Source organism: Oncorhynchus keta, chromosome 30 (assembly GCF_023373465.1).
Source record: "Oncorhynchus keta strain PuntledgeMale-10-30-2019 chromosome 30, Oket_V2, whole genome shotgun sequence".
NCBI classification, from domain to species: Eukaryota; Metazoa; Chordata; class Actinopteri; order Salmoniformes; family Salmonidae; genus Oncorhynchus; species Oncorhynchus keta.
The window spans coordinates 51552535-51579255 of NC_068450.1; the positions used below are offsets into that span (position 1 = coordinate 51552535).

At 43.6% G+C, this 26721-nt stretch overlaps 1 protein-coding gene across 1 annotated transcript; it reads left to right on the plus strand.

Moving 5' to 3' along the window:
- The first annotated feature begins 3488 nt into the window (after positions 1-3488).
- On the plus strand, positions 3489-25248 carry LOC118363691 (follistatin-related protein 1-like). Its single transcript, XM_035744824.2, has 11 exons — positions 3489-3641; positions 3758-3814; positions 16922-17023; positions 17220-17349; positions 17617-17652; positions 18046-18176; positions 18990-19108; positions 21627-21739; positions 22331-22441; positions 22729-22829; positions 23662-25248. Exons 1-11 carry the CDS (start codon positions 3639-3641, stop codon positions 23701-23703), a joined length of 945 nt encoding a protein of 314 aa, XP_035600717.1. The 5' UTR covers positions 3489-3638; the 3' UTR covers positions 23704-25248.
- Positions 25249-26721: the final 1473 nt, after the last annotated feature.

Genomic DNA, 26721 nt, shown 5'->3' on the forward strand with positions numbered 1-26721 from the left:
TCCGGCGCGGCCCACGCTTGGATTGCGTCCTACCTGACAGGTCGCTCCTACCAGGTGGCGTGGCGAGAATCTGTCTCCTCACCACGCGCTCTCACCACTGGTGTCCCCCAGGGCTCTGTTCTAGGCCCTCTCCTATTCTCGCTATACACCAAGTCACTTGGCTCTGTCATAACCTCACATGGTCTCTCCTATCATTGCTATGCAGACGACACACAATTAATCTTCTCCTTTCCCCCTTCTGATGACCAGGTGGCGAATCGCATCTCTGCATGTCTGGCAGACATATCAGTGTGGATGACGGATCACCACCTCAAGCTGAATCTCGGCAAGACGGAGCTGCTCTTCCTCCCGGGGAAGGACTGCCCGTTCCATGATCTCGCCATCACGGTTGACAACTCCATTGTGTCCTCCTACCAGAGCGCTAAGAACTTTGGCGTGATCCTGGACAACACCCTGTCGTTCTCAACTAACATCAAGGCGGTGGCCCGTTCCTGTAGGTTCATGCTCTACAACATCCGCAGAGTACGACCCTGCCTCACACAGGAAGCGGCGCAGGTCCTAATCCAGGCACTTGTCATCTCCCGTCTGGATTACTGCAACTCGCTGTTGGCTGGGCTCCCTGCCTGTGCCATTAAACCCCTACAACTCATCCAGAACGCTGCAGCCCGTCTGGTGTTCAACCTTCCCAAGTTCTCTCACGTCACCCCGCTCCTCCGCTCTCTCCACTGGCTTCCAGTTGAAGCTCGCATCCGCTACAAGACCATGGTGCTTGCCTACGGAGCTGTGAGGGGAACGGCACCTCAGTACCTCCAGGCTCTGATCAGGCCCTACACCCAAACAAGGGCACTGCGTTCATCCACCTCTGGCCTGCTCGCCTCCCTACCACTGAGGAAGTACAGTTCCCGCTCAGCCCAGTCAAAACTGTTCGCTGCTCTGGCCCCCCAATGGTGGAACAAACTCCCTCACGACGCCAGGACAGCGGAGTCAATCACCACCTTCCGGAGACACCTGAACCCCCACCTCTTTAAGGAATACCTAGGATAGGATAAAGTAATCCTTCTCACCCCCGCCCCCCTTAAAAGATTTAGATGCACTATTGTAAAGTGGCTGTTCCACTGGATGTCATAAGGTGAATGCACCAATTTGTAAGTCGCTCTGGATAAGAGCGTCTGCTAAATGACTTAAATGTAATGTAAATGTAATCTGGTCCATGTCTCCAGTCCCACGTCTCGTCATCCTGCTACTCTGTCCTGGATTCCCCACTCTACTACTCCCTTGGATTCCCCTCCAGGCCTGCTTACCCTGTCTCAACCCCTCTCGCTCCAGCCTCAACCTCCGCACCTGGTTTCCAGCAACCCGCCCGAGCTACCCCTGACCTGCACTCCATCTCCTCCCTGTGTTTCAATAAAAACCTTGGTTATTTCATCCCAGTCTCCTCGTTTGAGTCTGCTCTTGGGTTCCGTTGTTCCACTCCGCGTAACACGCACAGCGTGCAAGACACAGTAATAAACTTGTCCAACATATGATACATGTTCATCTACCCTAGGTAAGGGACTATCATTTGTCCCAACATCACAGGCCAAGGACTATGATACAGTTATAGACTTTCAAAGGTTTTTCCGCAGTCTGAGTTTTTTGGTAATGGGGTTGCTCCCTATGCACCTGCCAATGTTAATCTATTGAACAATATTAGTAATGAGACAGGAAACAGTGCTAATATTTTTCCCATTGATAACCTGAATGACAGCTAACCTGAATCTCGCCCTGAGGACATGACAAGGGAAAATATACAGTTGAAGTAAAAAGTTTACATACACCTTAGCCAAATACATTTAAACTCAGTTTTTCACCATTCCTGACATTAGATCCTTGTAAAAATTCCCTGTCTTAGGTCAGTTAGGATCACCACTTTATTTTAAGAATGGGAAATGTCAGAATAATAGTAGAGAGAATGATTTACTTCAGCTTTTATTTCTTTCATCACATTCCCAGCGGGTCAGAAGTTTACACACACTCAATTAGTATTTGGTAGCATTGCCTTTCAATTGTTAATCTTGGGTCAAACATTTCGGGTAGCCTTCTACAAGCGTCCCACAATAAGTTGGGTGAACTTTGGCCATTCCTCCTGACAGAGCTGGTGTAACTGAGTCAGGTTTGTAGGCATCCTTGCACGCACACTCTTTTTCAGTTCTGCCCACACATTTTCTATAGGATTCAGGTCAGGGCTTTGTGATGGCCACTCCAATTCCTTGACTTTGTTGTCCTTAAGCCATTTTGCCACAACTTTGGAAGTATGCTTAGGTTCATTGTCCATTTGGAAGACCCATTTGCGACCAAACTTTAACTTCCTGACTGATGTCTTGAGATATTGCTTCAATAAATCCACATAATTTCCCCCTCCTCATGAAGCCATCTATTTTGTGAAGTGCACCAGTCCCTCCTGCATCAAAGCAACCCCACAACATGATTCTGTCACCCCCGTGCGTCACGGTTGGGATGGTGTTCTTCGGCTTGCAAGCCTCCCCCTTTTTCCTCCAAACATAATGATGGTCATTATGGCCAAACATTTCTATTTTTGTTTCATCAGACCAGAGGACATTTCTCCAAAAGGTACGATCTTTGTCCCCATGTGCAGTTGCAAACCGTACTCTGGCTTTTTTATGGCGGTTTTGGAGCACTGGCTTCTTCCTTGCTGAGAGGCCTTTCAGGTTATGTCGATATAGGACTCGTTTTACTGTGGATATAGATACTTTTGTACCTTTTTCCTCCAGCATCTTCACAAGGTCCTTTGCTGTTGTTCTGTGATTGATTTGCACTTTTCGCACCAAAGTACGTTCATCTCCCTTCCTGAGCGGTATGACGACTGCGTGGTCCCATGGTGTTTATACTTGCGTACTATTGTTTGTACAGATGAACGTGGTACCTTCAGGCATTTGGAAATTGCTCCCAAGGATGTACCAGACCAGATTTTCCCATGTCAAGCAAAGACACACTGAGTTTGAAGGTAGGCCTTGAAATATATCCACAGGTACACCTCCAATTGACTCAATTAAACTATCAGAAGCTTCTAAAGCCATTTCATAATTTTCCAAGCTGTTTAATGGCACAGTCAACTTAGTGTATGTAAACCTCTGACATCTGGAATTGCGATACAGTGAATTATAAGTGAAATAATCTGTAAACCATTGTTGGAGAAATTACTTGTGTCATGCACAAAGTAGATGTCCTAACCGATATTCCATAGTTTGTTCACAATATATTTGTGGAGTGGTTGAAAAACGAGTTTTAATGACTCCAACCTTAGTGTATGTAAACTTCCGACTTCAACTGTAGGCTAGACCTACACGGTAAATCAACTAAGGAACCATGGATGGCACATGTATTTTGGTACAACATTAAACTTCGAATCAACTCTCTCCCCGGCAACTGTCCATCCTTGAGCACTTCTCTTCTTGCTGCTGTTGCTCCGTCCAGCTTCGAGTGCCTCGAGCGCTATTGGCCAAGTCAGAGAGGGGGGAGACAGACGAGGGAAATTCCTTCGTGGTGCTCAAATTTCGCCAATCTAATTTTCCTATCCTCCTTTGTCTCGGTCTGAACACTGACGTCTCTCCTCTGCCTTTGAGTCATCACCCGCTAACATGGTAAGTTTTTGGAAAAAGGATAACATCTTCGTTTTCATAAATACTCAAGTTTCTTCGGTTTTGTTTTGACTGTCAGGCCGTCACTGAAGCAACTGTCTTATTTGTGTTCTCTGCAGATGTTTCGAAGTGCCTTTTTATGTCTACTAGTCGCAGTCGTTTGCTGTCATGCCGAGGTAAATGCTTTTTTATTATTTAGATGTAAAAAAAAAATATATATACGCTCTAGAGGTCGATTAGTCCGTTGACAAACGACTGTTTTCCTTCTTTAAAAAAAAATGTATACTTTTTCATTATTTGGCTAATGTACATAATCCATCAGTAACGTGCTTGTCTGATTGGTCAATTTAACTTGGGACAGTCTGATCTGTGTACGTTTTTAGAAAAATAACTAAACACAGTAATTTAAAGAAGACAAAGAGTTTAGAAAAAGAAGGGGCAAAGCCTTGCACATCTGTCCAGCTTCAAAGGTCCAATGTCAACATTCACCAAACCAGTGCATTTGAGTGCATTTTGTGTGTACATTATGTGCCAATGAAATAGCAGCCTATTCGAATTAGCTCCAGACCGTCAGTATCTCTAGGAAAAGTCTTTATCACACATACTTGATATGTAATATATTTTAGAGAATATTCAAAGATATTTAATGTGCTTTCTTCCTTCCATTTACATCAAGCAAATCCTGATCACTGCTGTTGAATGTACTTCACTTCAGCATAGTTTTTTGTGAGTTTTTCTTTTTTTTTGGGGGGGGTTCACCCCTGTTTCCTGCAAACTACTTGTGTTTGGTTTGCCATGCAGGAACAGTTGTTCACAGTTGTTTGTAGAGGTGGCCACTTTGGTCATTGACCACCAGTGTAGTGTTGTTGACATGTTGGAGGCTCTGGATAGGTTCATGGCACTTCTTAATGAACTGGTCTTGTGCTGTGATGGCCAGAGAGGTGATTGATGGTCTCAGAGAAAATAGACCAATATAACAGACAGTTGGGAAAGTCAATGAGGATTTTTTTTTTGTCACACCTCAACCACACACACACACACACACACACACACACACACACACACACACACACACACACACACACACACACACACACACACACACACACACACACACACACACACACACACACACACACACACACACACACACACACACACACACACACACACACACACTACCAGTTCCCTGCAATGAAAGACTCCAGGTGTTTGTTTTTTTTTACTATGTATTTGTGTGTGTTTTTAAACCATCTTTGCCTGTTTAAACAGCTGTGAAATACACCGCTTGGCAGCTCTTAGGTGTTGACAAACGCAGATAACAGATGTGTCAGTCTTTTCATCTACAGCCCTGGGGCCACATCTTCTATATTTGGGATGTGTGTGTGTGTGTGCCTGTGTGTGTCTATATCCTCATCTAGCTGCACATGTACACTGAGTCAGAGAACATGCCCTTAGACCTCAACATCCAAAGACTGGCAGTCCTGACAAGGAAGAAAGAGGAAAAGTGATTGCTGTGTTCAATCAATTTGCTCTGTCTGTCTCGATTTTCCAGTTGTTGGTTTAGATTTCTAAAGGTTCATTTCAAAGCCAGCCTCCTTTCCTACCTGTTTCCCTCCAGGTTATACTGTGGTGCAGACAGCAACGACAGTGTTGACTTTTTGAATACCATAGTAGTGATTGAGTATCATTGAATATGTTTTTTTTTTAAACATGCTGCTCCAAGCAGAAACTAGGTTGTTATTTCAGATGTCCTCATTTCACTTGTAATCTGTTAGTGTGGACACGGACAGTCAACATGGTCTCAGCTGTGTACAGTTTGTCCTGCTTCATCCATGCCCTCCCAGGCCCTGTGTGTTCATTCACAGCCAGCCTGAGGGACTGAGTTATCCAACCCTGGACATGAACATGTAACAGCACTAGAGGAATACATGCCACATCTGTCAAACTCAAAGCTGTATTTGTGCAAAGGCCCTTGAAAAAGGATACCCAGACAGGGCCATTTTCTATAGATTTCAGAATGGAAAATCGATGTGTTGTTGGAAGTAGGGCATAGCTCCATAACCTTTGACTGTTGTCTGAAAGAAAAATAGCTTTAGGTACCAGCTACTGACTGGTAGCACAGTCCTTCTGTAATCTAAAAGCAAGCATTATAGGCAGTACCATGATGCCCATAATGGCCCATAAGAGCCACGGTGGCTGTTTGTCCTTCACCAGACTGAATTTACTGCTGTATGTCCTTCGGGCCGGTCCTACACAGAAGGCCAGGGTTCATGGTTTAGGGGTCAGAGTGGAGCAGGCTGGGATCTGACAGGCATGTGTGATGGCTGAGGAGCCAGCTAAGCCTTAGACAATGAGGAGATCCAACTGCCTCTCTCTCTCTTTCCCTCCCTTCTTCCATCTTGTTTTGTGAACATGGTTATGGTGTGTGTGCGTGCGTGTATGTGGTTGTGGTTGACAGGCATGTGGTGTGGTGCAGTGCACCCATTCCCTCACTTCTGGCACCACTTCAGAGCCATCCTTAATGCCCTCAGTGGAAAGGCTTGTTTGCTCTCCTACACAGAGCAGCTTGTGAAGCTCATTAAGGGAAGGTTGATGTTTTTCACTGTGTTTTATGCCAGTTTAAGGTTTCCCCCCTCTCTTTCTTTATCTTTTGTCTCTATTTATTTTCCGCTCTCTCCCTGGCTGGCATGTTTCCCAGATTCATAGAGCGAGAGAAAAAAAGGGAGAGAGAGAGAAGGGAGACAGAGAGAAAACCAGACGATTTCTAGCCCTATTAGGGGGGCAATTAGTCTCAAAATGTGGTCTGGATGACTGAAGCTGTTGCCTGGACGGCTGATAAGGAACACAGCACAAATGAGTGCATAACCGCCAACTGATAAACACAACCTTGTAGTGCAGAAAGGCTATTTACAGCAAGGTTGTCTTGTATTAACACAATGGTCTATAACTGTTTGTAACTGTTCATGGCAGTTTATACGTCTATTAAGTGTGCTAGCTTGGCCCTCTTCAAGAGTGTGTGATTGGAACAGTGCTCTGCTTAAGAATACATGCCTTTTCCTAGAGTGTGTCTCCTCCTCCTCTAAACATCTGTCAGCCATTAGCTCACCCTCTCCGCCTGCACAGAGCAACACAGGGACAAGCCTGTTCTGCCATGACACCACTCAGCACCAGCCAAGACTAGCCAGGAAGAGAGGGGGGGAGAGGGAGATGAGTTATAGACAGAAAAGGAAGAAATTGAGACAGGAGGGGGGAAGAAAGTGGGTGGGAGAGAGAGAGAGTGGGATGAAGAAGTGAGAAACAAGAGTGGGAGAGAGTGATATAGGCGATGAGAGTTAGTCGAGAGACTAGCCGGGAGAGAGGGTGGGGGAGAGGAAGGGAGAAGAGGGGAGCTATACACAGTTAGGGGGAGAGGAGTTGAATGGACTGAGCTTCCCAAGGATTTATGGGAGATGGTATATTTATATGCCATTTAGCAGACGCTTTTATCCAAAGCGACTTACAGTCATGTGTGCATACATTCTACGTATGGGTGGTCCCGGGAATCGAACCCACTACCCTGGCGTTACAAGCGCCATGCTCTACCAACTGTGCTACAGAAGGACCACGTATATACATGGCTTTTGGGTGGATGAGAGGAGCACTGTAATGGAACTCCATTCACCTAGCATGAGAACGAACTTGAAACAATAATTGATTAGGCTGCTAGAGCCCGCCTTTTTGCTCATGACATCACCTTGGCTTTTATTGGTTCAAACAGCCTTTACGAACGAGACGCTCTATCTAAACCAATCACTTTTAATACGGTGAATGAATGAATGAATGGAAGAATGAATGCGAGCCTGTGGAATGCCTATTTATAACCCCTCCAACATCTCATTAATGAAAGATTTGAATACATCAGTCATGATGCAAATGCATCTACCAATATTCTAATTTAAATGCATGGAATTATTGAAATGCTCATTTTAGAGCGACAGACAAATATAGAGAATAAGTTCTACAGCAGCAGCAAGGACAATGTAAATTCAGACGTGTAACCAATATGACACGGCTAGCTAGTTATAGCGTTTCAATCGGTGACGTCACTCGCTCTGAGACCTTGAAGTAGTTGTTCCGCTTGCTCTTGCAAGGGCCGTGGCTTTTGTGGAGCAATGGGTAACGATGCTTTGAGGGTGGCTGTTGTTGATGTGTGCAGAGGGTCCCTTGTTTGAGCCCAGGTAGGAGCGAGGAGAGGGACGGAAGCTATGCTGTTACAGACGCAACTTCCAAGAAAATCCGTGAAAAAGAGGGGGAATCAGAAAGAGCGTTTCCAAATAGAATTTGTATCAGAAGTTTTTAAAACACGGAATCGAGTTGTCAGTGCTCAGGTCGAATGTGTGAGTGGAGGAAAAGGATGTGAGTTCTTGGGTTAGAAAGCTGGCCTTTTTGGATGCTAGCCGAGGTGTGAGAGACCCTGGGAGGAGTTGACTGCCCACCTTAACGCCCTCCTACCTCTGTTTAGCTTAATGTGGAAAAAACGTGTGTTTTTGTCCGAGCAGGACCCTCTGACGAAATGTTCAGGGAGTCCCATGTTTTTATTTATTTATGCAAGCATTCTGCTTGTTGGGAACGCGAAACAAAACAAGACAGTAGAACAAAACTCATTGCCAACTTTAGAAAGAACTGGGGTTCATTGCATAATGAAATATGTATGGGTTGACTCAATTCTCTTTGTCAGGTATAATTTTAGGGGGGCACAGGGACTATTATTAGTACCTATTGACCTATCTGATGCCTGAGTCAGGGTCTAAAACGGAGAGGTTAACAAGTCACACATGCCAAAGAATCACTTTGTGCTAGTGCCTTCTAATCCCGACTCTGTCTCGTAAGTAGTGACCGCAAAACCTGGGGTTAAGCAGCTGCTTCTTCCCGAAGAAGTCTCATAAAGACAAAGTTTCACTCCCAGCTGGGCCACCTCAGGCCAGATGTCCTCTTTACAAGCCAGGGCCACACAGGGTCACCTCCTCCGTGATCAGAGCCCTCTGACCCCCCTACCCCCAGCAGCTTACTTCCCAACATGGTGATGGTGTCACACACCCTTGTGCGTGCATGTGTATTAGGCCTGGGAATTCCCAGGGACCCCTCGACACGATATTATCACGACATCTATTGCGATTCTCACGATTCTATATGTATTGCAATTCGATACTGTGATTTTATTGCGATTCGGTGTTCCAAACGTATTGCTCACCATCTGATGCAGACAAGAGACAGACAGCCATGATGAAAATCATTTTTGATCAGTCATGGAAATGAAAGTGCTGAAAACAACTGGACTCTCTATTTAGAAAGAAGACGGAGAACAAGCTATGGAGGAACGTTTTGGCGCAGGTAGAGCAAACTAGGATATGATATATCGTCAAAATGAATATCCCGATATGTAATTGCATTGTATTTTTCCCCCATCACTGAAATGCGTGTGCGCTCATGCATGGGTGAGAGCATTCCAGTGTGTGTGCAGGCTAAGCAGCAGTAGCTGGGCTGTGCAAGTGCTAAATGGGTCAGCACAGCTGGAGCCCGCAGCCATGGCTCTGGAAGTCAGAGGGTTTGTCTGGGTGAGCAGTCCCCCGAATCAGGCCTTTGACCTGGGCAGGAATGCCTGGTATGTGGGGTGAGCTCTCTCATTTGGGCCTGATCTGGGAGATAGAGGGAAAGAATGCTGTTCACTTTAAACTTAACAGATTGGTATGTTTTTTGTGTGTGTGTAGTTTAAACTAAAATCATGATCCTATGTAGATGGATGAGACAAGTTTGAAGTTGTTCTGCAATGACATGTAGTTCAAGTTATGTGCTGTATGGAACTGTCACACCCTGACCTTAGATATCTCTGTTTTTCTCTATATTTTGGTTAGGTCAGGCTGTGACTAGGGTGGGTACTCTAGTTTTTGTATGTCTAGGGTTTTTGTATGTCTAGGGGTTTTTGTACGTCTATGTTGGCCTTATATGGTTCCCAATCAGAGACAGCTGTTTATCGTTGTCTCTGATTGGGGATCATATTTAGGTAGCCATTTTCCTCATTTGTGTTGTGCGATCTTGTCTATGTGTAGTTGCCTTAGTGCACATCAGTAGCGGCATGTTTTGTTTGTTTGGTTGTTTGTTTGTTGTTTTGTTCGGTTGTTTGTTTGTTGTTTTGTTCGGTTGTTTGTTGTTTTGTTCAGTGAGTTTCGATTTACTAAAATCATGTGGAACTCTACTCACGCAATGCCTTGGTCCGATCCTTACGACGAACGTGACAGGAATGTAATTGCTGGAAAAATAAAGGATCATCAATGACTCAAGTAAAGGTGAAAGTATACTTAAGTATCAAAATAAATGTAATTCCAAAAATATACTTAAGTATCAACATTAAAAGTGTAAATCATTTAAAGTTCCTTATATTAGTTTTTTTTTGTTTGACCAGCATGAAAACAATGTAAACCATACACCATGGCTGTCTCAGTCAACATATCTAAACCCAATTGAACACTTATGGGAGATTTTGGATTGGCGCCTGACACAGCGTTTTCCACCACCGGCAACAAAACACCAAATGATGGAATTTCTCGTGAAAGAATGGTGTCGCATGCCTCCAATAGAGTTCCACACCCTTGTAGAATTCATGCCGAGGACCTTTTAAACTGTTCTGGCTCTGTTCTTCTCTATTAAGATACTATGTTGGCAATTACCTGTATATTCTCTCTGCAGGGAGACAAGCGGCCTTTCTTTGCTGGTTGTCCTTCTGTTTAGATGTATAAGGCCCCCTTCCCCAATAGCCACAGACACAGCCTTATGTGAGACAGGGCTATGGTACTAAAAACAAAATTTCCTCTACCTCCCATCTCAATTCTTTTTTTTGGTCGGATTGCAAAGGACTAATGTGACTCATATGTTCAGTCCACTGTGGGCCCTCTGATTAGAGTCTTGGTGAGTTATGAAGTATAGACATTACACACACTCCTCTTCTGGAAAGCCCTTCTGAATGAAAGGTCTCAGCAGTCAGCCAGATGGAAAGATTAGTCATAGAGTATAATCAGCCCCCACAGCCTTTTTACTGGCTTTCAAAGAAAAGTATGACATTGGCAATTACATTTTATGTAAAGGGCTTTTGAAGCTTTGATGACGAAGGATCTTGAAGTTACAACTAGGGTGTGACTTTGGTTTGTTTCGTTGAACGGTATCTTTCCATTACTCATCCAAAATAGTCCATGCATATACACACACACACACGCACACGCACAGAACAGAAAGGAGAGAGTATTTTCGTCCAATATGACATCTTAATGACCTAAATACAGTAATAGTTTATTATAACTCAAACCCTCACATTGTTGTTTATCAACCAATTAGGAGGATGACAGTGAGTGACACGTCCTTTGTTTGAATCGAAGATAACCATGTTCATTTGTTTTTGGGACTAGGTCTGTTTCTTGTCTACAGCTGGGCGCTGGAAGGTTTCTCCAAAGTGATCTCTCACGGTTGTGTAGAATTGTGCACTCATTGTGTTTTGCTCACAGTCCGTCCACACTCACTTCCTGTGTTTGAGCCCTACGGTTTTCTAGTAACTCTCTGTGTTGCTGGTATGAACCTCACCGAAACTCAGTGTTGGCCTTATAGCTCATTCTGTCTGTAAAATAGGTTGTCTGACAATGTATAGTTATTAGTCATAGTTTAGTGTAAGTCGTGGTCATCCCCACTACAGTACATCCCAAGTGATAACTCAATCATGGAGTTTTAGTCTTGGCCGCCGTTGGAGAACACAGTTGCTCTCCTCACCCTGTGGAGTGGCCAAACCAGGCCCATGTTTGCTGTCTGTCTCTCTGCTAAAGTAATCACTGTTCCCTGTGTGTTCTTTCCTGCCTGGCCCCTTCTAGGCCTCTCCCTCCAAAAAAATCCAAAGCGGCTGTGAAATAAAGAGCAGAAACAGTTATACCTGTGTAGCCATTTTAACATCTTCCCCTGAGTCACCTCAGAAGGTGCTGGTGGAGCCAGAATATTTTTTTATTGTGAAAGCCATGTGGGCAGTGTTGTGTAGAATTGTGTACCCGTTATGTTTTGCTCACAGTCCCATTCACACTCACTTCCTCTGTTTGAGCCATATGGGCAAAGATGGTGGATAAATGAAGATAGTTCACTCAGGCCGTTTACCATTGGGGAAAGAATTGTCAGTCTCCCATAGACACCAATGCAATAGCAGCTGGGTCTGGTCTAGTTAGTTCAGTGACTTTCATTGAACCAGAAAAAAAAAAACGTGGGGAAAAACAGCGATTGGGGGTGTCTCGCTTCCTTTTCCGTCTCTGTTATGGGTCTCCAGTAGCTCTCTGGATACACCAGAGAGGAAGATGTGATGCGTGAGCATTTACTCTGCCCAAGATCGGTCCACGAAATATAATACCAAAAAGTGAGGGATTTTGGTATTAAGTCAATGAGAGAGTGTCGCATTTGGGTTTAACCGGAGATAAGTAGGTCATTTAGAAACGATGTTCCTTGGATAACAGATGGAAGGCTCTCTCCCCAACTGATAGGTTCATCTAGCGCTATTAAAGCCATGATTGGTTTGGTATGCCCCTGTCTTTTTTCAGTGTCTTGACTTTGCCCTATAAAACAAGTTAGGATTGGATGGGAGAGTCACAGGTTGGACATGCTCCCAAATTCCTCATCTTGGCTCTGCAGGGGAATGTTTGCGCCCTCGTTTCCCTGAAGTGTCTTTCTTGTTGTTGTCTTCCACTCACGCTATCCATCTCCCTCTGGGCACACAGAGAGAGAAGTCAGTCCAGACCAGACACTCCAGCTGAGAATGCAGATCTGTGTGTGTTCAAGTGTGTGTGTGTGTGTTGATGGGTGTACAGCTCCTCTGTTAGACAGCTCGAAGATGGAAGTATTTTTTTACCATCAGTTCTTGGCCTGTGGACCGACCCTGCCATAAGGCTTCATGTGGACTAATGAAAATGAAAATAACATGCCTGAGACAGCAGGTCTCGGCCTGACCTGCATATCGTACAGTGTGTGTGTGTGTCTGCGTGCTAGAGTGCGCACATACTGTACATGCCAGTGCGTGCATGTGTGGGTCAGGCCTAGGTTCAAATAGTATTCAAGAGAATTTCAAATGTTGGGTTTGATTGGGCTTGCCCAGCTCAATGGAACCAATAGAATCAAAAAACTGCAAAACCTCTTGATTGTTTCGCTGATGTATAAAAGGGTGATTGTGTCTCTATGAGGAGGGATATATATAGAGAGAGATTACACAAGGCTTCATATCGTGTGTCTGTGAAAATCTCACCACACATGCCAGCCAAGCAGTGACATACCAGCAGATACTTATGATTGTTACTAATCATGTCCTGTAGTACTTAAGTAGGGCTGTGTGGCCTGGCAGGAAGAGTAGCTGTGGCTGTGTGGACCCTAATGGAGATTCTAATAAAATACCCCCAAAATATCAATGGTGAGAGGTCAGGGTTTCACAAGGCTCAGGCTTTCTCAGTGCTTTCTGACCCCCAGTCATGCCTGTCATATCTGTGACACCAGGCTACAGTCTATACATGGTCCCCTATTGGAAACCCCTCATATATGCATAAAAAACAAAATAACATATTGGTGCCATATGTAATATACACTACCGTTCAAAAGTTTGGGGTCACTTAGAAATGTCCTTGTTTTCCGTGAAAACATACATGAAATGAGTTGCAAAATGAATAGCAAATATAGTCAAGATGTTGAGAAGGTTATAAATAATGATTTTTCATTTAAATGTGTCCTTCAAACTTTGCTTTCGTTAAAGAATCCTCCATTTGCAGAAATTACAGCCTTGCAGACCTTTGCTATTGTAGTTGTCAATTTGTTGAGGTAATCTGAAGAGATTTCTCCCCATGCTTCCTGAAGCACCTCCCACAAGTTGGATGGTTGGGCACTTCTTACGTACCATACGGTCAAGCTGCTCCCACAACAGCTCAATAGGGCTGAGATTCAGTGACTGTGCTGGCCACTCCATTATAGACAGAATACCAGCGGATTGCTTCTTCCCTAAATAGTTCTTGCATAGTTTCATAGTTTGGAGCTGTGCTTTGGGTCATTGTCCTGTTGTAGGAGGAAATTGGCTCCAATTAAGCGCCGTCCACAGGGTATGACATGGCGTTGCAAAATGGAGTGATTGCGTTCCCATCTTCAAGATCCCTTTTACCCTGTACACATCTCCCACTTTACCACCACCAAAGCACTCTCAGAGCATGACATTGCCTCCACAATGCTTGACAAATGGCATCAAGCACTCCTCCAACATCTTTTCATTTTTTCTGCATCTCACGAATGTTCTTTAGGATCCGAACACCTCAAACTTAGATTTGTCTGTCCATAACACTTTTTTTCCCCCAATATTCCTCTGTCCAGTATCTGTGTTATTTTGCCCATCTTAATAATTTATTTGTATTGTCCAGTCTGAGATATAGCTTTTTCGTTGCAACTCTGCAACTCTGCGTAGAAGACCAGCATTCCTCTTCACTGTTGACGTTGAGACTGGTGTTTTGCGGGTACTATTTAATGAAGCTGCCAGTTGAGGACTTGTGAGGTGTTGGTGTTGGTTTCAGAAGAAAGTTCTTTGTTTATGGCCATTTTGAGCCTGTAAACCCACAAATGCTGATGCTCCAGATACTCAACTAGTCTTAAGAGGGCCAGTTTTATTGCTTCTTTAATCAGAACAATAGTTTTCAGCTGTGTTAACATAATTGCAAAAGGGTTTTCTAATGATCAATTAGCCTTTTAAAATGATAAACTTGGATTAGCTAACACAATGTTCCATTGGAACACCAGAGTGATGGTTGTTGATAATGGGCCTCTGTACGCCTATGTAGATATTCCATTTTTAAAAATCAGTCATTTCCAGCTACAATAGTCATTAACAATGGCTACACTGTATTTTTGATTAATTTTATGTTATTTTAATGGAAAACAAATAGCTTTTCTTTCAAAAACAAGGACATTTCTAAGTTACCCCAAACTTTTGAACGGTAGTGTATGTGTGGGTTTGTTTGTGTTTTTCAGTCTCCTGGACACTCCATGACATATCGGTCCAGTGTCTCTCTGTCTACCATCTGCCCTATAAAATTGTGGGTGTCTTTTGTCTGACTGCGTTGGCTGAGAGAACATGTGTCACTATGAGTGTGGGAGGGCATTTGCCGGAACATTGTTATGCTAAAGTCACTGTGGCTTAGCGGCCCTCGCTGTGAATGAAAGGTCACAGGTCAACGGGCTGTTCAGACTTCCATCTGAAACTGAGGGTCTGGATAGCAGTCTGGGGGACTTAGATAGCAGACAAAAGGGCAACACACTTCTCTCTCTCAATGTTGGTGTGTATGTGTTTGAGTGTAGAAATCGATATATTGAAATTACATAGTGTTTCTTCAAATGTAACATACTGTATATCAAGACATCTGAAACAGAACGTAATTATAAGGGCACAAGGTGAGGCCCAAATGCAGACACAGGAGGCAGATGGTGGAGCTCCGATATTTATTATAACAAAGGGAGTAGGCAAAGGCAGGGGGGACAGGCGAGAGTTCATCAACCAGGTCAGAGTCCAAACAGTACCAGACGATAGGCAGTCTCGAGGTCAGGCCAGGCAGGGGTCGGAAGCCAGGTCAGAGTCCAAAAACAGTACAGGGGGATAGCCAGGCTGGTAGTCAGAACAGGCAGAGTGGTCAGGCAGGCGGGTTCGGAGTCAGGACAGGCAAGGGTCGAAACCAGGAGGACTAGAAACAAACAGAGACTGGGGAATAATAGGAGCAAGTAAAACCGCTAGTTAACTTTGCAAACAAGATAAACTGGCACAGAGAGACAGGAAACACAGGGATATATACACCGGGATATAATAAACGACACCTGGGGGGGTGGAGACAATCACAAGGACAGGTGAACCAGATCAGGGTGTTACAGTAATGGTATACACATTAGAAAACCCTACCGCTAGAAAGTGAAGGGCATTTCACCATCTAGTGACAGCCTTCATGAAAGCGTACTGTCTGTCTGTCTGTCTGTCTGTCTGTCTGTCTGTCTGTCTGTCTGTCTGTCTGTCTGTCTGTCTGTCTGTCTGTCTGTCTGTCTGTCTGTCTGTCTGTCTGTCTGTCTGTCTGTCTGTCTGTCTGTCTGTCTGTCTGTCTGTCTGTCTGTCTGTCTGTCTGTCTGTCTGTCTGTCTGTCTGTCTGTCTGTCTGTCTGTCTGTCTGTCTGTCTGTCTGTCTGTCTGTCTGTCTGTCTGTCTGTCTGTCTGTCTGTCTGTCTGTCTGTCTGTCTGTCTGTCTGTCTGTCTGTCTGTCTGTCTGTCTGTCTGTCTGTCTGTCTGTCTGTCTGTCTGTCTGTCTGTCTGTCTGTCTGTCTGTCTGTCTGTCTGTCTGTCTGTCTGTCTGTCTGTCTGTCTGTCTGTCTGTCTGTCTGTCTGTCTGTCTGTCTGTCTGTCTGTCTGTCTGTCTGTCTGTCTGTCTGTCTGTCTGTCTGTCTGTCTGTCTGTCTGTCTGTCTGTCTGTCTGTCTGTCTGTCTGTCTGTCTGTCTGTCTGTCTGTCTGTCTGTCTGTCTGTCTGTCTGTCTGTCTGTCTGTCTGTCTGTCTGTCTGTCTGTCTGTCTGTCTGTCTGTCTGTCTGTCTGTCTGTCTGTCTGTCTGTCTGTCTGTCTGTCTGTCTGTCTGTCTGTCTGTCTGTCTGTCTGTCTGTCTGTCTGTCTTATACACCAGTGAGTAAATTGTGGTCACTTACTTGTGATCACAGCAGAAAATTATCCATCTCAATAACATTAGATTATTTTATTTATTTAATTGTGCAGTCTTTACAAATACAATGTTATCTGACTCAAGTCAAGTAGACCTGGTTCTAGTAAAATCACCCTTTTTCTAAATCTAACATTACTGAAGAATTGTATAATAATGCATATTGCTCAAATAAACCTAAAATGATTGCATTCCAGTCAAATGTTCTACCTGTAAATCTAGCTATTTTAGTCAACACTAGATGGCGATGGCCACCTTCAATGAGATCGCTCTGTAGTTTACTTACGGCAGTAAAGAAGGACCCTTCCTTTATTACTGTTAATTCTTTTGAATTTCCTTAGTGGTTCCTTGTATTTGTCTGATCGTGTAGATTAGAAGAATGCATTTAAGAAGTGGCATGTCATCTCAATTTCTTTGCAGGAGGAGATGTTCATTTGTATTTACAGACATCATCACACAAGTAGAAGGCATCAGATGTATAATCTCCCATGTTTTCTGTGTCTCTGTGTCCCTGTAGGAGGGGAAAAGCAAGTCCAAGGTGTGTGCCAATGTATTCTGTGGGGCTGGCAGAGAGTGTGCTGTGACAGAGAAAGGGGAACCTTCCTGCCTGTGCATCGAGGTGAGTCTTAGCCTATACACACACACACACACACACACACACACACACACACACACACACACACACACAGGCGTGCATGCGCTCACACAAACACATATACACATACTCGCATGAACGCATGCATACACACTCCTAGCAAAGACCAAAGATCTCACTGCACAGATTGAAAATGGGTGTGCTTTCTCTCTGTCTTCAGCAATGCAAACCTCACAAGCGCTCTGTGTGTGGCAGTAACGGTAAGACGTACCGCAACCACTGTGAGCTCCACCGCGACGCCTGCCTGACCGGCCTCAAGATCCAGGTGTACCACGACGGACACTGTGAAGGTAGGGGACCCTGAAAATAATCCCCGGGTTGTCTTAAGGCATAGAAATATATTACTAGAATGGACAAAGCCCCTCAGACCATGCACATTTCAATGAAACACATATGTACACTCAATATGACTGCTGGTCTTCCCATCACAGAGCATTACCTTGAATGGATGTCTGTTCTGGGAGTTCTATTTCTGTGTTCCAAGGAACATTCTGCAATAAAGAGGAGATTAAGCGAAGTGCTTGCAGTTGTTTTGATTGTGTTGTGATTTCTTTCAGAGAAAAAGACAGACAAAGCTGTTGCTGCTAGCCCAAGTAAGTGTACTGCCTAAGGTCATGAGGCCCATTGTCTCAGAGAGGTTAATGAATAATTGATAATAATAAGCAGTATGTTCATTTTATACTATCCTTGCATGCACTGTGGAAGATACACTGTTGGATATTCCTTTACACTTTCACACGACAGCTATGTGCTCAAGGGAGACACACACACATACACACTCACACCCAGTCCCCCCAACACACACACACACACACACACACATACACACTCACAACCAGCCCCCCCAACACACACACACACAAACAGCAGTACTCTCACATATTTAGTTCCAGTAAAAACACGCGGTAAATATTAGCGAGTCTGTATAGTCATTCAGCTGTCTGCAGTACTGACCCTCTCTACTCTCTCCCTCTCTGCCTGTGTAGTCGTGTGCTACCTGGCCAACAGGAACGAGTTGCGCAGCCGGGTCATCCAGTGGCTGCAGAATGAGGTGGTCCCTGACGGCTGGTTCGCCAAGGGCTCCAACTTCTCCGACACCCTGCTCAAGTACTTCAAGGTAGGTCGGACTTGTGCGTGTTTGTGGGGTTGGGTGGGTGGATGTGTGTGTGTGTGTGTGTGTGTGTGTGTGTGTGTGTGTGTGTGTGTGTGTGTGTGTGTGTGTGTGTGTGTGTGTGTGTGTGTGTGTGTGTGTGTGTGTGTGTGTGTGTGTGTGTGGAGAGGTAATGATACTCTCATATGATACTATTGCTGTAAAATCATGGATAAACTGCAGGGGAAAGTACCGCTCACATTATTTAAAGTGGAATGGAGTATTTATTTCTAGTCCTGTACTTCTAGAAAGTCCTCCTCTGTCCTCACCTTAATAAAACGGCTAAGATTACAATCCGTTAGCATGTATGGACTACTTAATGACTCCGTAAGCAGCAGAATGATGCAGTTCACTTGCAGCAGCTCTACTGAGACAGAATCTGTTGAAAGTTCACCGAGTTCTCCCCCTCTGTCAGTCCGTTTGTTCTGTGGGCCAAGCTTCACAGCATAGAAAAGGCCCCACAGCAAGAACAGACTGTTTAACATTCTTCCCACTGCCCAGCACTTGAACACATAACAGCAGTTATGCAACAGCTCTCCTGCTCTGGCCCCCCAAAGAGTCAATATCATCTCCCACTGTTTGCCTGTGTGGTTAACACTTCTCACAGAAAGCCCATAGAGCTCTGATGGTCATCTCCACCATTTATTTTCATACACAATAAAGCAAAAATAATCATACTAAAGAGTGGTGGAACTGTAGTCCTTTAATGAAACCCCCCCCCCCACATCTACTGCATCCTCATAGGCTCAAAATAAAATGTATGAATGAATATTCCTACAGGACTATGACAATGGAGACTCCCAGCTGGATTCCACTGAGTTCCTTAAGTTCCTCCAGCACAACGAAACAGCCATCAACATTACCTCATATGCTGACGAGGAGAACAACCGCCTGCTCAGGTGAGCCCCCACCACTGGCCCACTCAGTAGCGCACAGCTGCCACTCGTCACAGACCAGCTCAGATGAGCTGCGCCCACTGGTCGATTCTCACTGAGCCCAGACCATAATTGGGTAACACTTCACGTAAAGCCTGCAGGTATAATGCATTCTAAAGGTTATTGATAATGCACTGTCAGTCATGAGCAAGTATGACCCGATTATAATGTCTTATATACTGACTAAATTCCCGACGTTTTGAATCCGTTGAAATGTTTAGACATATAATGCCAAGTGTTACTTACTGACATTTGCTTAGTGCAGTGCATTCACGTCAGGTAGTAGCAACACCATGGTTGTTTGTCTCTCAACATATTGGTATCTCGGTGTATTTCTGTGTTGAATAAGAGTACTTACTAAAAAGACTAGTGACCGTAACCTTGCCGTCATTGTTTTCAATTGCTGCTTGAAAGAGAAGAGAAGCTTTCTCCACCAACACATTCTCATATTGTGAGTGGGGCCCAGCACTTAATGAGCTCCCTAAGCAAATTAACAGGGTTTTAATTTCCAGCACCTAACCAGGGACTTAACTTCAAAATAAGTTCAAATATCAATTTTTCTGGGACTAACACTAATTTAATTCAATCCATGGAGTACATGGAGCAATTGAAAGCAATGGAAAGGCCACGATGAAGCTACTGCTTTTGCACTGCTAATACTGTAGGTATTTGATTGAGTTCTTTCAGTGAATCGATTATTGCCATATTGATATAAAACTACCGTATACAGAAGCAATGGCAGCCTGTATAATACATCAATATATGCTAATCACATTCTGTAGAATCCAGTTGTTCAGTTCTTGCCCTTATCAAAGTTTTCTAACTCTGATGTTGAACTGTTCAGTTGTCTGTGTCTAATCACCCTGCTGCACCTTTGCAGTGTGCTGTAGATTTCTATAGTTGTGACTGTATGGAATCGTCCAAAGAATGTAATTGATAAGATTAGGATGAGTGATGTAGATTTGTTATATCACAGTTGTTTACATGGTGACCTCGAGACAGGGTGGACGGGGGCAGGGTTGGGTAGGGGGATGGGTGATTTGGTGGGGCTGAAAGTGCTGTTTTGGCAGTTCTGTTAGGGTGAGGCGGCTTGTTTTGATGGGAAGTGGTGGTGGGTGTGCGTGGCAATGGGGCTCAGTGGCACAACACTGGCTGTCCCATGGGACCATACCCTTCTCCCATGCATCATGGGTCTGGGAGCGAGCGCAGAGAGCGGCACGGGGATTTGGGCAGTATCAACTCTCATTCATGTGTGGAACCTTCCTCCCAATGTGTGTCGGCTAGCTATCTGGGGTCATCTGTGAGATAGACCAGAGTTAAAGGGCAACTGGACTGGCATTAGCCTGATCCCAGATCTGTTTGTGCTGTCTTGCCAACTCCTGTGGTCATTGTCATTCCAATGTTTTAGTTTCAAAAGATGCCAAAAACAAAATAGTGAGGCATGGTTTGGTTTCGGCGTGGTTTGTTTTAGGCCCAGTCTAAGGAACATTGAGGAACATTTACAGTGCATTCGGAAAGTAGTCAGAACCTTTCCCTTTTTCCACATTTTGTTATGTTACAACCTTATTCTAAATTGCATGACATAAAAACAAATCCTCATCAATCTACACATAATGACATAAAAACAAATCCTCATCAATCTACACATAATGACATAAAAACAAATCCTCATCAATCTACACATAATGACATAAAAACAAATCCTCATCAATCTACACATAATGACATAAAAACAAATCCTCATCAATCTACACATAATGACATAAAAACAAATCCTCATCAATCTACACATAATGACATAAAAACAAATCCTCATCAATCTACACATAATGACATAAAAACAAATCCTCATCAATCTACACATAATGACATAAAAACAAATCCTCATCAATCTACACATAATGACATAAAAACAAATCCTCATCAATCTACACATAATGACATAAAAACAAATCCTCATCAATCTACACATAATGACATAAAAACAAATCCTCATCAATCTACACATAATGACATAAAAACATTTGTTTTATTTTTTTATGTCTGCAAATGTGTTTGGAAAAAAGAAGAAAAGAAATACCTTTGAACAGGGTATGGTGTAGGTAGGTGCCTGGCGCACCGGTTTGTGTCAAGAACTGCAACGTTGCTGGGTTTCTCAACGCTCAACAGTATCCCGTGTGTATCAAGAATGGTCCACCACCCAAAGGACATCCAGCCAACTTGACACAAACTGTGGGAAGCATTGGAGTCGACATGGGCCAGCAACCATGTGAAATGCATTCGACACCTTGTAGAGTCTATGCCCCTACGAATTAAGGCTGTTCTGAGGGTAAAAGGGGATGGGTTGCAATGTTTTGTCAACGCAGTGTATATACATTAGCTCCAGTGAAATGAGGGTAACAGTAGTCTGTTTTACTCTATTTCCCTCCTGTGTCTTATTGGCCCTATTGTTAATTCCCACACCTCTCCTGTTGGTCACTAGGAGCCTGTGTGTGGATGCCCTCATCGAACTCTCAGATGAGAACACGGACTGGAAGTTGAGCTTCGATGAGTTCCTAAACTGCTTCAAGCCGGGCTTCAACCCACCAGAGAGAAGTAAGACTGACACCATATACAGTATCTTCCTGGTATGTTTTTTTATGTCCAATGTTCAAGCCTTATGTTTTTTTTTCCTATGTGATTTGATTACTAGACCATTTTAAAAAAACACACCAAAAAAGACACGTTCACAAATAAAATACTGTTACCAAAGAAAATATACATGAAGATGTCCAGAAACTGCTTCTCCAATCGAAATCGCAGATTACGCTTGTAGGCGATGTCATGGCCGCGTTAGCTACCTAAGGTCATGCGCAGAAACACATCATCGGGTCTTAACGATGTGCAGGTCGTCAAATCAAAAGCATTCCTTCGATATAAAGTTGTTTTTGACGAAAATGAAAACGTGTCAGTTTAACACATGCACAAAGTTGTAGTAATTACATGTTCAGCTTCCAACATTGGCTCGAATCTACTGTAGGTTGTGCCTATAGATTTAAAGAAAATGTACAAATAAGGAAGAATTTTCTCCTACTGATTTCCCAAAACCCGGTCTGGTCCGTTGAGACTGCTTCGCAAGGCGCTCCCGAACGTATTGACTGACCACTTTCATTTCTGTTCCTGTTATCCACTTCCTGCTTCCTGTAGAGTGTGCCCTGGAGGATGAGACCTATGAGGACGGGGCAGAGACTCAGGTGGAATGTAACCGCTGTGTCTGTGCCTGTGGGAACTGGGTCTGCACGGCTGTGACCTGCGAAGGTGAGACTAGCTGTCTCACACCTGCCGTTATAGCAGGCCTTTACTTATCTGGGTCATAGTGTGAGGGGATTTTGAGTTAAGATGAGTTATGTTCTTTCTCTCTCACTCTCTCTATTTATGTCTGTCTCTTCCCTCGCTTTATCTCCCTCTTTGTTGCTCTCTATCTCTGTCCATATTGGCTTGTGTCTCGCTTCCTCTGTCCCCCATCCTCCTCCTTACCTTTCTCTCTCTCTTTTTCTCTCTCTCTTTTTCTCTCTCTCTCTCTATTCCTCTCTCCCTCCCTGCAGGCACAGATATGGTGCCTGCTGTGGAGAAGACTGAAGGTGCTGACCAGGAGATGACAGAGGAGGAGTGGACACGGAGAGTGGCTGAGCTCAACAAACATCAGGTTAGTCTGTCACCATGAACAGCACATGACGTTTCACTGCTACTTGATCAAGGGGCAATCTGCGGTTGCCACATCCATTTTTGGACTTAGAAATTAATGATATGTACCCATTGATTCTTAAAGAGTATAGTTTATAAATGCCTCATGAACTTAGTTCAACTGTCACATTCCATCCGAACCCAACATATAAGCTTGTTTTACTCCAATGTTTGTAAGCAAAGTAAATGTAAACAAACATTGTATAGCCTTAAAACATGGTTAAAACTATAATTCTGATATCATGGACGGTCGGTCCTTACATCCATAGCTCTGTCTGTGAATTTGAGAGTGGTTACAGTACATTTCTCCAGCCAATCCCTCAGCTTTTAACCGAAACACTTGAGAAGTGTTCTTGTTTCAATTGTGGATTGCCCCTTTAAGTAACAGTATAGGTCAATGAGGCTGTGTACTTATACAACACACACACCTGTACTTAGAACTTTATGAGTCAATTACTGTAATAATCAGAGCCGATATTTGTCATAGTTTACATGCCCATGCTTCTAGGTATGTCTCACTTTTTGGCTGCATCTTTACTGTACATCAGACAGAGGTTTTGCTTTCTTTTTAGTAATAGGCACATTTGATTGAGCCTGCCTGAGGTGCCAGATGGGCGGGGTTTGCACATTTGGGACTATTTCATTGGTTCCATTGTGTCAGGCAAGCTCAATCAAGAGCGGCTAATGTATTTTAAAGGGGGGAAAATGATATGAACCTATGCTGTGTACACTGTGTATCATAACGGTACTTGTACTACAGTAGCCAATAATCTTGTTCCTTTAACTCTTGTTAGGAAACTGTGGAGAAGATGAAAGTGAGCACTAAGGACATTTAAGAGAGAGAGAGAGCCCTCCTTCAGTCCCACCATCAACAATCACTATCTGGCTGAGGCTTTGGAGCTTGTACTGTTGCTAAAGAAATGCATCACTTGTTTTTAGTTTTTATATTTTACAAAGTGAATTATTAAGATTTTTTTTTAAACTGTTCCAATGTCTATTATAATATTATTGTGTACAGGGGAGACTAGTTGAATTGTGTGTACCTACAAACAAAGTACTGTTATCCTATTTGAGTAACACTCCCAAGCCTTGGTACGAATCCCCATCACCTAGTGGTGGGTTAATATTTGTATTCATTTTAGTTAATTTGTTGTTTTCGTTGTTGTTTCTGTCAGTCAAATTAGCTCATCTGTAGAGAAGAGAAGAATGTGGGAATTGGAGCTATAAAGAAAGCACAGTTGTAAAGAACTACTTTTCGCAGAAAATGACTTCACAGTTGCCACGACACACACCAACCACATCACAGAGGACAAGCAATTCGGCGAGAAAGCCTTATCAGATGCATTGACCTTACAGGGTGCTATTCCAGACACCTGAGTATTTTACAGGGCCAGTAAATCACATGAAAGATGAACACATGGCTGAGTTGTAAATGTTCCTGAATACCATTGTAAATCCATCAACAGTGTGATTACACTTTCCTGGCAGTATAACTACTCATATCATATCTGCGATATATACAGTAAAACCCACTGACCCATAACATCTGATGGTGCCAGGGTTCAATCTGTTAGGAAACGGAAAATGAAGAGTGTCCGCACTCAGTCTTAGACAAGAACATGTATTCCATCTCTATTTTCTTGTCTATGCACCAACAATATGGCAAGAATCTATGATTAGATGTGTGCAGGGTTTCCTGCTTTTCCAAGGTAAAGTGGTGATGCTAGGGTTCAATCTGTAGGCTACATGTCTACACTGCTTTGCCAACAGTACTGCAATCCGTTTCTTTTGGAAGCTGACGCATGCCGGTCTCTCAGGATATAGGTGGTTTGATTGGATGACTTTGTTAGGCACAAGGATTGGGAAAAACGGCCAAAACAACCTCTAAAAAACATTTTAGATGGCATTACTTAAACCAAAGTTCAAATGCAAGATACCTGAAGTACAGTATGTGTAGTAACTTTTAGAAAGTAGGTTCTAAGCCTAGACTCGAGCTTTCCTTTCTTTGTTTAGAGCTGCATGTCCTGCATGTCAATATTTGAATGTGGTGGCTCTCACTTCAATGTCTTTATAATGTGTGGTATTCAGTGCCTTAAATTTTCACTAAGACCTATGGGACATCCTGCTGTCGTTCTCTTAGAGCAATGGCTGACACTATGAAACCATGCCAAATAGATTAACTAATTGAAGTTAAAAGCCTGTGTTTCTTCTGTTTGTAATGATTTATTGTCTCACTTTTAGAATAATACCAGCTCACGTTGTTCGCTGTTACAGTAGACTTTTAATAAAACATTTACTCCCTGTTGATTATTAACACTACTGTACCGTCAAAAAGGTATGCAAGCTTTATACATGTCAATAAATACATTTAATAGACGTAATGGAATGGTTAAGCACATTTTTATTGATACACTTTTGACTGAATGTGTGTGTGCTCCTAGACCTTAGTGCTGCTTTTGATACCATCGATCACCACGTTCTTTTGGAGAGATTGGAAACCCAAATTGGTCTACACGGACAAGTTCTGGCCTGGTTTAGATCTTATCTGTCGGAAAGATATCAGTTTGTCTCTGTGAATGGTTTGTCCTCTGACAAATCAACTGTAAATTTCGGTGTTCCTCAAGGTTCCGTTTTAGGACCACTATTGTTTTCACTATATATTTTTCCTCTTGGGGATGTCAATCGAAAACACAATGTTAACTTTCACTGCTATGCGGATGACACACATCTGTACATTTCAATGAAACAAAATTACCCTCGCTAGAAGCCTGTGTTTCAGACATAAGGAAGTGGATGGCTGCAAACTTTCTACTTTTAAACTCGGACAAAACAGAGATGCTTGTTCTAGGTCCCGAGAAACAAAGAGATCTTCTGTTGAATCAGACAATTAATCTTAATGGTTGTACAGTCGTCTCAAATAAAACTGTGAAGGACCTCGGCATTACTCTGGACCCCGATCTCTCTTTTGACGAACATATCAAGACTGTTTCAAGGACAGCTTTTTTCCATCTACGTAACATTGCAAAAAACTGAAACTTTCTGTCCAAAAATGATGCAGAAAAATGAATCCATGCTTTTGTTACTTCTAGGTTAGACTACTGCAATGCTCTACTTTCCGGCTACCCGGATAAAGCACTAAATAAACTTCAGTTGGTGCTAAATACGGCTGCTAGAATCCTGACTAGAACCAAATAATTTGATCATATTACTCCAGTGCTAGCCTCCCTACACTGGCTTCCTGTCAAGGCAAGGGCTGATTTCAAGGTTCTACTGCTAACCTACAAAGCATTACATGGGCTTGCTCCTACCTATCTCTCTGATTTGGTCCTGCCTTACATACCTACACGTACGCTACGGTCACAAGATGCAGGCCTCCTAATTCTCTCTAGAATTTCTAAGCAAACAGCTGGAGGCAGGGCTTTCTCCTATAGAGCTCCATTTTTATGGAATGGTCTGCCTACCCATGTGAGAGACGCAAACTCGGTCTCAACCTTTAAGTCTTTACTGAAGACTCATCTCTTCAGTGGGTCACATGATTGAGTGTAGTCTGGCCCAGGAGTGTGAAGGTGAACGGAAAGGAGCAACGAACCGCCCTTGCTGTCTCTGCCTGGCTGGTTCCCCTCTTTCCACTGGGATTCTCTGCCTCTAACCCTAATACAGGGGCTGAGTCACTGGCTTACTGGTGATCTTTCATGCCGTCCCTGGGAGGGGTGCGTCACTTGAGTGGGTTGAGTGGGTTGAGTCGCTGATGTGATCTTCCTGTCTGGGTTGGCGCCCCCCTTGGGTTGTGCCGTGGCGGAGATCTTTGTGGGCTATACTCGGCCTTGTCTCAGGATGGTAAGTTGGTGGTTGAA